General features: G+C 42.6%; 1 protein-coding gene and 1 long non-coding RNA gene across 10 annotated transcripts; one reads left to right on the top strand and one right to left on the bottom strand.

Moving 5' to 3' along the window:
• The first annotated feature begins 388 nt into the window (after positions 1-388).
• On the top strand, positions 389-7,599 carry LOC112885780 (negative regulator of systemic acquired resistance SNI1). Of its 4 annotated transcripts, none has more exons than XR_003227256.1 (15): positions 389-781; positions 895-961; positions 1,439-1,532; positions 1,822-1,884; positions 1,986-2,075; positions 2,695-2,763; positions 3,482-3,563; positions 3,661-3,710; positions 3,882-4,091; positions 4,160-4,239; positions 4,309-4,378; positions 4,868-4,933; positions 5,601-5,753; positions 6,986-7,129; positions 7,317-7,599. XR_003227256.1 is itself a non-coding variant. In XM_025951428.1 (15 exons), the coding sequence occupies exons 1-15, from the start codon at positions 652-654 to the stop codon at positions 7,399-7,401; spliced, it is 1,434 nt and encodes a 477-aa protein (XP_025807213.1). In that variant the 5' UTR covers positions 422-651; the 3' UTR covers positions 7,402-7,599. The 4 variants fall into 4 exon arrangements, 3 of the variants coding, with proteins under 3 accessions (XP_025807213.1, XP_025807220.1, XP_025807230.1); XM_025951428.1 differs by having other exon boundaries at positions 422-781; positions 7,005-7,129; XM_025951435.1 differs by having other exon boundaries at positions 430-781; positions 4,160-4,230; positions 7,005-7,129.
• Positions 7,600-8,465: 866 nt separating this feature from the next.
• LOC112885804 lies at positions 8,466-12,069 on the bottom strand. Of its 6 annotated transcripts, XR_003227275.1 has the most exons (4): positions 11,511-12,049; positions 11,032-11,418; positions 10,910-10,948; positions 8,466-10,728 (listed from the first exon to the last, which is right to left on the bottom strand). It is a non-coding gene; the product is annotated as an uncharacterized LOC112885804 (long non-coding RNA). The 6 variants fall into 6 exon arrangements; XR_003227267.1 differs by having other exon boundaries at positions 8,466-11,418; positions 11,511-11,580; positions 11,714-12,069; XR_003227260.1 differs by having other exon boundaries at positions 8,466-11,418; positions 11,511-11,580; positions 11,702-12,065.
• Positions 12,070-14,419: the final 2,350 nt, after the last annotated feature.

A 14,419-nucleotide genomic window follows, 5' to 3' on the forward strand; every position in this document is an offset into this window, starting at 1 on the left:
ACCTTTAAGAATTTCATTCTACTAAATTCCTTGGTTAGAGCAAAATTAATCCGAGGTTGGATCTTATGGAATTATTTTTATGTCAGTCTAATCTCTATTTTCTTTGTGTTTACATCAAATGCTTATATTATGAACTTTGCTATCCTAAATTTGTATAAATTATAAAATTACAATTTTATAATTTTATCCTACATTTTGAGAATTATATGTTACAAATGAGCTTTACTCGCGCGTAGCTCAGCTGGTAAGATTTCGATGGAACCTGCTCATACGGATTCGAGCCTTCAAACGTATACTCGCATTTCCTTGAACATGTACTCGCATTTTTTGGATTTATTCCAGTATTTTTTTTAGTGATAGACGATATGCCCGTCGATAGTGAGGCGTCGGTGGTGATTTCGCTAATTTCAAAGATCAACTAGTTTAGTCTCTCTCTCGAAGTTGCTTACAGCGTAAGATTGCGTAATTATTTCTACGTTATATGAACGTGTGCGTGTGTGCTTTGTTTGGTCACGCTAATTTTTGTGCTCGGTTGACACTGGTAGGGAGGCTGAGGATGCAACTCACGCTCGCGTGATAAATTGGGCTTCCTCCCCTTGTTCCCGCCTGTCCCGCAGTCTCTGAGAGAAACCTCGCCCAAACCTCCGCAGAATGGCGGCCTCTCGCGCGCCGACCACCACCCCCGCCGCCGCCGCCGCCGCGGACGGCGGTATCGAGGAGAACGCGATGGCCATCCTCGACTCCTCCGGCATCAAGGACTCCCGCGATCTCCACGACGACCGTAATCGCCTCGTCCTGCCGCCTCTCCATCTCCTCATCGTTTTCCCCCCTAGGTTTATTTCATCCGCCACCATGTGCCTATCAATCCCCTAAGTATTTGGTGGAACTCTGCAGGAGCCGCCTTCTTGGAGGCCGTGCGCTCCGCCTGCCTCGCCGCCGACAATCCCTCGGCCCCCTCGTGGTACGGACCTGACCCCACTCGAAGTAGATTGGTGACCTCCTGTTCACCTGCGTCAGTCAGTGCGAAATTGTCTGCTCCTGTAGTCTTGTAGTATTTTGGGCCAATGAGGATACTCAGCTAGTCAGCTAGTTCCTATTGCATAAATTTGGTTGCATTGTGTGTGATGAGAGCTTAGACTGGGCAAAATTCTATTTCAGATACACTTGCGTTCTGCATCGGCTCCAGTGCTCCCTATTCAGAGTTGGAGCAGTTCTACATTATGCGTTGTGTTTCATACCTTGGATACTATTTTACTAAACTTTCTCTGACTGTCCAAAAATTTGTTGTTTCATGCCTACTTATTCAGTTGAAACAGTTTTTTTACTGAATATTTGTTGATTTTCTGTGAGACAGTTGTATTTACTGTGCACATAAGTTATTTTGGTCAGTTCTATGATGACATGGTGTTCTTTCATGTGATTTTTCCCCTTCTGCTAGGAGAATGTATGATGGTGTTTTCCAGGTTCTTCGAAACAGTAGCTCTCTGGAGCTTGCTGTGGCAAGTTTTCATCTCTTAATGGATTTGGGTAAGGTATAGTGCTGCTTATCATTTGTCATACTTTCTGCCTCTTGTGTACTGCAAATACTTTCTTTTCCAGCTGCTCCTTTGTCATCTGATCTTGGAACTTTGACAAAAGGGATATATAAATGTCAATGGCTATTTTAGTAACTCTTCAACATTTCTTTTTTTATATTGCACAACTGACATTCACATCATTTTCTGTTTGGGATTTAGGGGAGCTATACTGATTTTCGTTATAATACCATGCAAAATTCCTGTCAGAAAGTATTTCACTTCATGGGTGTTTTTTTTCTTGCAGCAATACCCAAGAACATATCTGACAGATTCTGATGGGCACGAATCACTAGTTGTAGTCAAAGAGGTAACAAGATAATATAATTTCATCAAAACACTCTCTTTATTAAAATGTCCCCATGTATCAGTTGCACTTTTTGCACTCACAAATATTTTCTGGTTGTACAGTCTTGGTTACCATTTCTCATTGGCAATGGTTCTCTTAGTAGTGAGATGGGAGGAACTGCGAGGATCTCAGATCACCTATTTGACCCTTCAGTAAGCTGGCATTACATATTATAGTATAATGCCTTAAATTGTGTCCATCTTCTCAAACTCTGTTTAGGTAATTGTTTTTCTGTACGGAGTAGTCTCGATGACCTGCGTGCCATGAGTACTCTGGCAGCTTGGCTTGCTCAAAGTACGCCTGTAATGTTGTGAACCTGTTGGTCCTGAATGCATTGCTAACAGACCAGGGCTTTCCCTGGAACTCTAGAAAAAACTCTGTTTGAGTAATGATGAAGTATTTATTATGATTCTTCGAACCTTTTTTGGACCAAAATCCATACCTTATTACCTGGGGTACATGTATAATTGGAATGTACCTTTTGAGTTTTTCATTTAGCTTTTTCCCCCCTTGTGACCCCAGTACTCTGTAGACCCTTTTGATTTATTTTTTTTACGTTCATAGACCCTTTTGACTTATGTGATATGTGCTAGTCCTAGTCGTAGTTGATACTGTCAAGTTTTTGCCATTTCGGCTGGTAATTTACTCTAAATTAATTCCCTCAGCTTGTTCAGACACTAGTTGTTGTAAGTGCATTAGATCAACGTACATGGCTTTGTGAATTTTTCTATTTGTCATGAAGATATCTTATTGTGTTTTGCCCTTCCCAAGAGATTCTCGTTGCTGATTGAGGCCATGGTTGAACCAACTAATCCCACGGACGATAATAATGGAATTAAGGTAACACCAGTGTGTTTTATCCTCTCAAAGATGTTTGCAAGCTGCCTTTGGCTCAATGTTATCTTGTATTATTTCCTATAATATTATAATTGCCACGCTCACGCTTTGTTCAACTCATCATCGGATATCAAATTGTTTGTTTTATTTTATTTGACACAGTAATTTGGTTAATGAAAAAAAAAAGTTTGTTGCAGCCCCCTTTCCACACTCTATTGATTGATTTAGTTTGCCTCTTCATCTGCCTTGATTTCGGATACTTAAAATTTGTTCTGGATCCTTCATAATAATGTGAGTGATGCTAATTAGATTGCTCAAAAGAATAAATAATAGAGGGATCGCTATATAACGATCATAGATATCACATGCCTGAAATATTCTCCCTGTTTCATTTGCTGCGATTAGCTATAAGTTACTCGAACCTTTTACTTTTAAATGAAAGGAAGCTCATATTTTATTGTTTATTAATCAAAGTAAGCTCATCTTTGGAGCTACATGAGAGCCTGGTACTAGGAACTCTTGCTCACTGTATCTATCTGTTCAATTATTGCATTTCATGGATGAGTCTAAATGCTATCAATATATCTCTTCACTGCATTTCATGGATGAGCCTAAAAAGTAATGTGTCTATTGATCTAGGCTGTTTGTCTATTGATCACTGGGTTTATCTGATTATTTTTTTGGATTTGAAATTTGAGTTCATTTCTGTTCTATGATCTAGGCTATCGAGAATATGATGTTGTTCCAGTATCTTGTCAACACACTCGAAGCAGATTTTGTACCTCGTCATATTGCATACAAAAGTAAGCTACTCACGAACCTAGCTGTTTATCTTGTTCTGGCTTTTATATGTCGGCACAATTACAAAGATGCCTTATCAATTTTCTGATCTTGTTACAGAGTCACTAGACTGGGTGATCTTCAGGGAATCCCTGTTAAATATGCTTCTGGTATGACCCACATCAATATCAATGCACTAGTTTTCTTGTCTCTTTTTTGCTTTTATTAAAATAAGAGATTTTATCTGGAGTTGTGGTTTCTGTTTGAGTTACATGCCACTGATATACATTTGTCATGTGATTTGTGACAATGCGGATATTTGTGTTGTCAAATATTAACAGGGATCACGAAAGCTCGTGTTCAAATCTTTTGTAAAGGACTGCATGTATCTTCTACTCAACCAGTTTCACCCTGAAGCTAAAGATGCAGTTGAAGGCAGCATACCTTCTGAAGGAGAAGCTAAATCAGCATCTGATATGGATTCTTCCCTAAATTATTTATTGCTGGAGTCAGAAAGGACTCTTGTATCTCTCCGGAAATTATTTGTGATGGTTAGTATTTGATATTTGGTGGTACAGGTACCTTTTGTAGCCCAGTGCTAACCCTCATTCTTATGTAGGTCATGGAACTTGATTTGATCAGGAAAGAAGCAGACACACTAGGCCTGACTTCAAGAGCTGACGGTTTCAGGTCATCCAGGTTATTTACTTTTTGAACTGAAGGTGCTTTTAATTGTTAAGTACCGACACTCTGTTTCTTTCTTTGTAGAAACCCTATCATGGAAGTTATTTTGGATGAGCTAACTTATAACATCAGTTATTTATCCCCATTTCTCTTGGTAACTGCAACTCATTGCCATCTCTTGACCACTGTCTTTCTTTTATGGATATCTTAATTCATCTGTTCGTGTTGTTATTGTGTTAAACTTACATGAAAAGACTGAACTGTTTATGCATCAATGGCTTCTTGTAAAATTCATTCATGTCTGTTCACTAGTACTAGCTAAGTTTTTTTGCCAATGGGGAAGCATATGTCTTGATTGGTCAGTGCTAATCCCTTTGTGAAATTGAAAATTTCAGATCAAATAGTAGCTGTCGGGTTAACTTGGGTATTTAATAGTTCTATACACAAAAGTAAGATCTTTGGTGTAAGCAATCTAGCTGCAACTCTGCTGCAGTGAGTTCTGAAGAAAAACAAATTTGAAAAAGTAAATAGAAAGTGCCAGTATTAACCTCGCATTGCTCATTTTCTCACCATTCTGATTCTTAAGTTGCTTGTCCTTGCACCTTTAACTGTAAACAAATGACTCTTTGATTAATTATAACAGGCCTTCATGGAATGGAAGTGGAAATTGGAGATTATTTTGCAGTACTTTTCAAAATACTGTGGCAAGGTATTCTAGATTTACTCTTCAATGACCTCCCCTGTCCCACAGCCTGATGTGCTTAACAAGCAAGCAGCATTATTTCCACACAAAAATGATTTCTGGGACCTGGGACAGCTTACGAGCTGCTGTTTCGTGTTTCATCATTTTACTTGTTCTACTCAATCATTATGTATATCTTCAAAATGATTTTATTTAATCTGTTTAAGATAAAAATGAATAGATTGTTGCAGCTTATGCCTTATGCTGACCTCACGTAGGCTTATCAGTATCAGCTGTCAGCCTGATTATGAACCAGTGGCTCTCACAATTGTTTTCTTTTTTTTTCCGAGGAAATTGGGAGGGGAGGCCCCTACGTATTTATATTAATAATGCAGAAAAGCTGTACAAGTGCATAGGAAAGAGTGGTGCATGTCCTGGTAAAAAGGATACAAAATGGAATACATAATACGAAAAGAATTAGGCAGCGGCTCTCATAATTGTTGCTGTATCATTTGTAGTTTGTGAGTATATTTCTTACAAAGACATATGTAAAAATTAAGTTAAACTTCCAGTATTGTCAAGTTGCATCAATGTGGAATTGAGACTTGTCGTTATACTTGGTATATTCCATTACATGTTTTCTTCCAGTGACCATAAAATTATACATGATTTTCTACCCTCCTTATCTTTGCAGGGCGCAGTTCGTACTCGAAGGTCGGATAATTCACAACAAGATTTGAAATTGGGAAGTGTCCTGAGTTTCTTTTCGACAACCACAAGCGCAAAAGCTATTGTCAAAAAGATGGGTACAGAAGTTGCACAGCATCTTTTAGCGCATGCCTACCAGGTTAGAGACCTAAAAGGCTTCTACTTTTCTTCTTGAATGAATCTTTTATTATCACGTCTTGAATTTTATCTTATAAGTGTTACTTGGATGCATGGCAGAAGCAAAGTGACTGCAGAACTTAAAGCGACTTTATGTTATCTTGTATACAGTATGATAAGAATCAAGAAATTATTTGCCAGTGCGCTCTCCTGGAAATAGTTTATTGAATAAAACTTCAATATACAAAATGCAATAGGCATGTTATATTGGGCAAAACTTCAATAGCCTATGAGTGTGTCCTCTCATGTGGATGCTCATATGCACTCTTCTGAGGGTACTTGTGTGCACAGTTAGTTTTTGAGGATAAAAGGGCATATTAGGAATCTACAATATAGTGACCTCACTATATTATAGATTTAGAATATGACCTGGTTATTGTAGATGTATGATTCGCCCAACCTATATTACCTGCCAATCTGGAGGGATTTGTTCTAGTCCATGCTTATCCAAATGAACCATAATTGCGTAGGTTACACTTTCTGAACCTGCAGGATGATGATATTAATAGTCTTTCCTCTTGAACGTTCTCTCAGTTATCACAGGTGGTCTAGGAGCTAGTTCTTAGCTCTTGCTGATCAGGTCTCATCCTTTCAGTGTTTTATGTAATAGTTTTTTTTCTAGGTTTTGTATGGGCATGGTACAGGCCCTATCTGCACCACTTGGGGTTCTTACCCCTTCTTCTTAATATATTGATGCGCACCTCTCCTGCGCTTTCAAGAAAAAAAAACATTCTCTCAGATTTTATTTAAATAACATGAATACCCATTCCCCAGTTCTGTCACTATTGTGAACTCATCTACAACCATCCCATTGCCATGGATGCCTCCTCAATTGTGAGCCACTCATCCACTGAGTGCCTCCAGTGTTCTAGTGAATTCCAAAATAACATGAGGGCAAAAACAGCATGTTAGCCACTACTAGAGTGTCATTTCCCAGAATATACAGTGACTGCAATGTTATTATTTATCATAATCTTCCTTTGTATGCTACCATTTAAATTTCCATTTTACTGATGCTACCATTCATGACGAAATTTATAGCACATCTTTTACTTTTTAACTCAAGAGAACAAGCATAAGGTGATATTATTGATAAACTTGGAGCTGTTAACTTAGATCCCTGCATTTGAAGTTCGTAGTTTGCTCCTTATGTTGTTTTGATATATTTCCAGCTGCTACATTCAACCTATTCAGTTTCGTTACATATCTTCAGGTTTGCCTGTCTGTTCAAAGTGACTCAAGCGATTCTACTGCTACAACCGAAAAGATTGGAGCAAGTCTCCAAGAGATATCTTGCAACTTCATATCTGCTTTTCAAAATCTCAGAAAAGTTGCCCCGTGAGTATCTTAAGTTTTCTAATATCGTACAACGTACCAACCATCATGTTTCTAAAGCTTTGAGAAGTCTGATTGTTGCTTAGCAGCCACTTATACGATGCTACAAAAGAAACTGTCACTGCATTACATGATTGGCAGTGAATCATTTATCTGAATTTGATATGGATTTAATTTGTCATGTCTGCAGGAATATCCAGATCTCGCCATTTGAGAAAGAAGCTCTGTTTACTGCTGCAACGTTGTCTAGGAAATTGAAGAATGAAGAAAGATAGACTATGGCATGATTCAGATGGTGTGACTCTAGCTCGCGGTATAATCCAAAAAGCCTATTTTGGCCTCTCTATGGCATGATTATGTCTCCCTGTACATATGTGATATGGCTTTATTATCTATCTATATCCCCTCCTAGTAGCGTGTACTGCAAAGCTGAAGATACAGAGCTTATGAATCTATTCTACATAACTTATGCATCCGTGTTGCGTATCTTGGGTGCAGCACCAGTTTCTTTGGGGACATGTTTGCTTCTAGTATCATGTATCAATACTTCGCTCGCAGGTTCTGGTTTCCTATCCGCTCAGGATGTCCCACTGAGCTGGAACCGAGCGAATGCTTGGCCGAGGGTGGGTGCCGTTGAGCACTCCATCTGATCTGGGTGCCCTATCTCCTTACATTACATCATTAGCTAGTGCTCCCGCATTTTTTTTTCAAATAATAGTTATCGATGCTTGCATACTATTTGCACTTTCAAAGAGTAGGCGCAATTTTCATGAGATTCTTGGACGTCTCCCCTTCCCTTCGGTTCACTGATGGTGAGATATATGTGGAAAACTATGTTGTGCAAATAGTTTAGTGCAAAGATATAATAATACTAAACATGTGTAAAAGTTTCTAGAACCATGTTTACAAATTACACCTGGTTGTAAATGTCTTTCACGTAGCAAGTTTCACCTTCACTACGAAGAAGTGTTTTTACCCTACAAGCTTCAAACTCCAAAAAAGAAAGTGAAACACATTGGAGAAAGCTAGAGCCAAGCTAGAGCAAGTTATCCCCTTTTACCCTCTACTAGGTTCATGCTACGGGTTTAAATCATGTACAAATAAAATAACACCAAATTAATACTCAATATATATATATATATATATATAGTCATAGCATTTAGCAATTACATTAGAAAAGCAGCAAACCCTCGTCGTGTATTCTCAACCAAAAAGCATAAACATACCACATAATGAGGTCCAATCACTACTTCTGTTGGTAAAATTTTTTTAGTGTAATACGAAGTGCACATGTAACATGGTGTTGATCTTAGCAACATTCTGTTTGAAGGCAGATCCATTAGGATATCATACGAAATAATCTTATTAACTTTTTGTAGCATAAATAAATCACATAGTAGTTACAGTAGTACTTTTACAACATCAAACACAAGCTTTGCTCACAGTTTACATGGACCTAGGCAATGGATTTAAATCAACGACCAACAGATACAAATGAATCTTTGTATCGTGGCACCCAAAAGCAATATTGAAAAAACAAAAGCAAGGAGTTAATGTGCTTACCCAAAAGCAACATTGAAATATTCAAATGATTATCAGAAAAACCATCTTGTGCTGAAATTAGACCAGACATAAACACTCAAGCAGTTAACTCATCGTAAGTACCTTCGCAAACTCATTTTCTAGGTTGCCTATGAATCACTGTTGTACCTTAGCTTTTCCCATCATTGCAGGCATCTTCTCCTTCAGATGGCCAATTATGTAAGCAATAAATCTTGGTAGCTCAGCCGTGCATGACAAACTCAATGACCTGCAGTATATGGTGGTGTTCATTTAAATGTACAGTACATAAAGGAAGACTTTGAACAAATAAGTTATTGAACTTACCTAGCGGTGGTCACAGCCCTTTTTTTTTTTTGAAACGACAAAAAAAAACTAAGTCATTCACTGGTTTATCTTTGAATGACCAGTGTGAAAAATAGTTTCAAAGTGAGCATAGAGCTAATGCAACAATACCGAATTAATTAATTTATATTATCCAGACATTTCATTTATACTTCTATAATCAACTGCTAAATGCTGCAAGATGGAGTTAAAACAAACTTCGAGCTTTTCAGAATAATACTAATGCTGCCACTTGCTAGTGTTGTTGTACACAACCACCATTGGATATAAAAACAATCTCCAGCTGCTATCAGTTTCAGATATAAGAGAGATCAAATGCTATTAGTTTCAGGCATAAAAGATATGAGTATTCCACAAACTAACTTGAGTTGAGGCATTCAGTTTTGAATAAAACGAATGCATTTTCCTGCTCACAACCATCAATTATCTTCAAGTTGTGCTATCAGCTTCAGATATAAGACATGTGTGCATTACATCTAAGAGTATTCCCAGATCCAAGAAGGGGAGGTCATCTCAATCGTGTTCTATCAGCAGTTTTTTTTTCAATTCACCTGAATTATATATGAATTTGATAACCTTTCAGAAGGCATACATAGCCTGTTTATTAAAAAAACAGGCCTTAAGATGTAAACTGAGACCATCGTGTTTCTGGAGCTGCATTCAAGAGTCAAAATATGTGAGGGGTCAAGCTCCAGCTTCTGTTCTTTTTCTATGAGGCAAATGCGAGCAGCTGATGCATGTGAGTTGTGCAGTATAAGAATGCTATGAGTTTGAGACACTAATCGTTAACAAATTAACACATGTTAACATAGTACATAACTGTTATAAATGAACCCCAAGGTGCTTGGGCCGCCTACCAATCATGAGTATTCCATATCACATTGCCTTTCATATTTGAATATTGCCAGAACCAACTGACTGAATCAGTTCAGAATAGTAGAAGAAATATTGCAGCTTGTACCATCATTTGGATTAACAAAAAAAGTCAAATGACAGGCTTGATAGTATGCATACCTTGATCAGGTGCCATATGATGGTGAAGATCAATTGGATTCAGGCACGACTGTGCCTTAGACTGGCCGATAGGCGTCTGTAGATCGTGTCTGACCTGAACTTCACTGTCAAAGACAATAGTAAAATTGCCAATGTCTTTGACAGTACCAACTAAAAGAGACAATGCATATAATACATGGGAACTACTCTAGCAGGGTGTAAATTTGGTGCATTAATAAAGATATTGTACTTACATCATACAAACCGTGTCAGCATGCTATCAAATTTCAACACAGATTAAAATGCTCAAAATCAAATTTCACCTTTTTTTGTCTTTTGTTTCTCGTAGCACCTCTAGAGACCAAACAAGTAACTGTCAAAGGGTCATTGAGCAAACATCTATCATGCACTAAGCAGCTCGTATTTCCGTTGCAACGACAAGAATTGCATTTCTAGAATTGATCCAGATAATTACACAAGAAGCTAAGAACTAAAATAAGCACCATGGTTCCATGACCATTGTGAAGATATTAGATATCTAACTTTCAAAGTGGTCAAATATGAAGCAGTGCCAAATGGAAGAGTCTGCACTCTGCACATCAGGCCAACACACATAAATTACTTCGTTGCTCTTGTCAGATTTTTCAGAAGGTTGGAACATCCTAACAAATACCTTTCTTCACTTGATCTCTTCTGTCAGAATCCTGTAGCAGTTTTCAGAGTTAGCTAGACCTATCTAGCACATATATCAGGATTGCATCCTAAAATCTAACATCTACACCTGTAACTAAGATGGAATGATCCACCAAGCAAGCATAGGATAAATGGCTAACAAATTGCAATATGTATATCTCATCTTGGCGTTGGCCTTGCCCTTGCCCTTACCTTTGCATCCACGTTTATTTTGAAGTCTCATAGTACTTCCTAATTCATAAATTAGCCAACCAATTAAACAATAGAACAAATGAAGACATCAATTAAATCAGTCAATCAAGTACGGGCCTTACCAACGAAACAGAGTAGAGGGAGTCTTGACCAATGGCGCTCCACGCTCCAGGCCTCCATCGATTCCTACCACACAGCTCACGACAAAGCTGGACAAAATTAGCAGCGCCGCAGGTCCCTGCGATTCCTTCCAGCCACGGTCCGCGGCGGGCGTCGGTCGGTGACTTGGGTACTCGGCGGCACGGATCGAGCCTCCGCCTGTGCGCGGTGGCGTCCAGGCCGTGGACGGCGGCAGCAGTGGTGCGCGCGTCGTCGCCCACGCCCACGATGTCGGCTGCGCGGTCGTCGATGGTGGTCGGGACGGCGGCGCAGTGGTGAGCGATCTCCCCATCTACGCGCAGGCGACCGCGGGTGCACGCAGCGGAATGCGACGGCCACCAAGGAGCCATCTACAATTACAAAATTTCCCATGTGCCACTCACAAATGCTTGCTTGTGTCAATAACAAAATTATAGAAGGGTACAGAATTGGAAAGGCTTACCTGATCGCTCCGAAAGAGTTGCTTGCTGGAAGGGGTGAAGGAGCCTCCTCACCGGCACAATCTCGCGAACCTGCGGAGATAACAAGAAGGAAAGAGTACGGACGGTATGATTCTCTGAACCTGCTGAGATAAAAAAAAGATGAAGAGGGTATGGATCTAGAAAATATGGGAGGAGAGAGGATGAGCAGGACCGATAACGCGACATGCTCTGCGAGACGGCGGCGTGACGGCAACGCGAGTTGACACGGAGTGGCGTGATGGCAACCTCACGACGGTCAGACGTCCGGTACAATCTCGCGAACTTGCGGAGACAACAAGAGGGGAAGGATCTGGGCGGTGTGGTTCTCTGAACCTGCTGAGATAAAAAACAGATGAAGAGAGCATGGATCTGGACAACGGGGAGGAGAGGATGAGCAAGACCGACAATGCGACATGCTCTGCGGGACGGCGGCGCGACGATAACGTGAGTTGACGCGGAGTGGCGGGAAGGCAACCTCACGACGGCCGGACATCCCAACCCTCAGGTTGAGCGCTCAAGTAGCCGGACATTCCGAATAAATGTTATAAATGTATAAAATTGTAAGTTTTTAAAAACTTTTTATGTATGTGCTTTAGCCAGATCCAAATATAAGCATAAGTTCTCTCTATCTCGAAATCTTAGTAGATTAACTTTTCATTTTAAATTAAGGACCAATAAGATGTTAGTGTGAATAATTGGAGTCATTTGGATTTAATTGCAATTTATCTTGTTTGAAATTATTGATTGGATTTTATTTGAATGGTTTCCAATTTTTTTGATTCAATTGAGTGGAATTTGAATTTAAATGGACCATTCAAATTCAAATTCAGAAGCTAATCATATAAACACCCCATGGGCCAACAGCCCAAGCCAGCCCAGCTTCTTTCTCCCTCTTTCCCGCGAAGCGTAGCGCAACCCACGCGGCCCACGGCAACCACGGCCCAGCCCAGCCGGCCTCACCATCACGCCTCTTCACCTTCCGCCCGGGGCAGCTGACAAGCGGGGCCCGCTTGTCAGCTTTCCCTTCTTCCACCCGCAGCTCCCCCGGCTCCGCTCGCTCCGCCCCGCGACAAGGCAGTCTAACCGCCGCTCCCTTTTGCCTGCTCCTCTGCCTCGCCTGCATCATCGCCGCGGCCCCGCTCACCTGCGTCACCGCGCCTCGCCTGTACCCGCTCCGCGACACGGGAGTGAAACCGCCGCGCCTCCCGTGTCGGCCACCGAGCCGCGCCGCCAACCCTAGCCGCGCCACATCACCTTGATGCCGCCAAGCGTCCCGGCACGGACGTCGAAATCCGCCGGCCACAGCTGCGCCCAAACCCTAGCGCCACCATATAAATCCCCCAGCCGCAGCCGCGAAACCCTAGAGCCCTAAGAGTTCACCCTGTCCGCCGCCGCCACCACCAGATCAAGGGAGGAGAGGAGCTCGACGTCGCTGCTGCACCGGGAGAGAAAGTGGAGGAGGAAGAGGAGCACCCGAGGTGGAGAGCCACCGCCGTCGTACCGAGGAGCCGACGCCGAGCCGCACGAGGAGGAAAAGGCCGCCACCGTCGAGAAGCTCTGTCAGGCCAACACCCCGAACGACGACAACGCCGTTGCCGCTCAGATCGGCACTACCACACCCCGCCACGGCCTCGACTCACCCCTGCTTCACTCGTTCATCGACGACCGTGCCGGTAGGGAACCCCCTCTCCTAGCTCCCCTATCCCCTGCTGCTGGCGAGATGCCTAGCGCCGCCGATGAACCGTCTATAGACGAGCCCTAGGACCCTATCCTCCTTGGTTCCCATGCCTGCAGGAGCCCGTTGCGCCGCCTCTGCGCCCCGCAGCCACCGCCGCCTCACCTCACCGCCATGTCGTGCCGCGGCCTTGGGATGCCAGGGACCCCCCCGCGCGCGTGCGCTCCCAAACTGCGATGTCTTGCCGACGCCGCGCCATGACCCCTCCACAGCCTTGCTGTGCGCGGTGACCACGCACCGACACCGCGACGTCACGTTCGCGTCGTGGCCAAGCCAGTGCGGCCATTCGTCGAACACGCCCTGGGCGCTTGCCACACACACGCTGGCTCACACGCACACAGGACCACCGCTGCCTGCCGCACCGGATCTGGCAGCCACACCAGATCCGGAGGGAGACCGACAAGCGGGCCCCACCTGTCGGGGGGGGGGGAGCGTGGGGCGCTGCCCCTTGGGCCCGTTTCATCAGAGAGAGAGGGGAAGGAGATGGACCGTGGGCCGGCCTGTTAAACTGTGCCGGCCCACTGCGCATAGCCAGCCCATAAGCCCGAGCCGGCCTGCTGAGCCGTAGGCCAAGCATGCCCGTGAAGCCAAGCCGAGCCTTGTTGGGCCGATTGAGCCAGCACAACACCTTTGAGCCTAGAACCGAGCTGAGCCCTTTTTCTTTTCCGTTACCCGATCTGTGGCAGAACCGCCTGAATTATTTCGGTTCAAGTGCGCAGACCATCGCTATACAGGCGACAGGATCTCAAGCACTTCAAATGAAACAACTCATTGGTCTGTCGGGTCACCACCCGATTCAACCACGGTTACACAGGATCGACGTAGGTTTACCTCGCATGAAGGCGAGTCCAGCCTTATAGCAGCTCTCAAATTTTACACCACAGGATAGTTAAACATTATTACACAGAGTTTTATTTCATCCTAGCTAATACAAATTTATACAAGCAGTATTTAAAATTTCAAGCTTTAACTGACATTATTCAGAGGGCAGCGGAAAAGATACAACAACGCGACTACTCATCGCAAGCAGGCACCATACTTAGCCCAAAGCATGGCTGGGGACGGATCCCATTCCACGGACTAGCCAAGCGGAATAGTGCAGAGCCAAAGAGAACTAGCCACAGAGTCCTCGAATGGCATACCTGAAAATCATAT

Source organism: Panicum hallii, chromosome 1 (assembly GCF_002211085.1).
Source record: "Panicum hallii strain FIL2 chromosome 1, PHallii_v3.1, whole genome shotgun sequence".
NCBI classification, from domain to species: Eukaryota; Viridiplantae; Streptophyta; class Magnoliopsida; order Poales; family Poaceae; genus Panicum; species Panicum hallii.

What these genes read in the sequence shown, in the direction of transcription:
- LOC112885780 (XM_025951428.1), top strand. Translation starts at nt 652, where the DNA reads ATGGCGGCCTCTCGCGCGCCGACCACCACCCCCGCCGCCGCCGCCGCC. An exon ending in ATCACCTATTTGACCCTTCA is followed by an intron (nt 2,076 to 2,694) that starts GTAAGCTGGCAT and finishes GCCCTTCCCAAG; the next exon opens with AGATTCTCGTTGCTGATTGA. An exon ending in ACGATAATAATGGAATTAAG is followed by an intron (nt 2,764 to 3,481) that starts GTAACACCAGTG and finishes TCTATGATCTAG; the next exon opens with GCTATCGAGAATATGATGTT.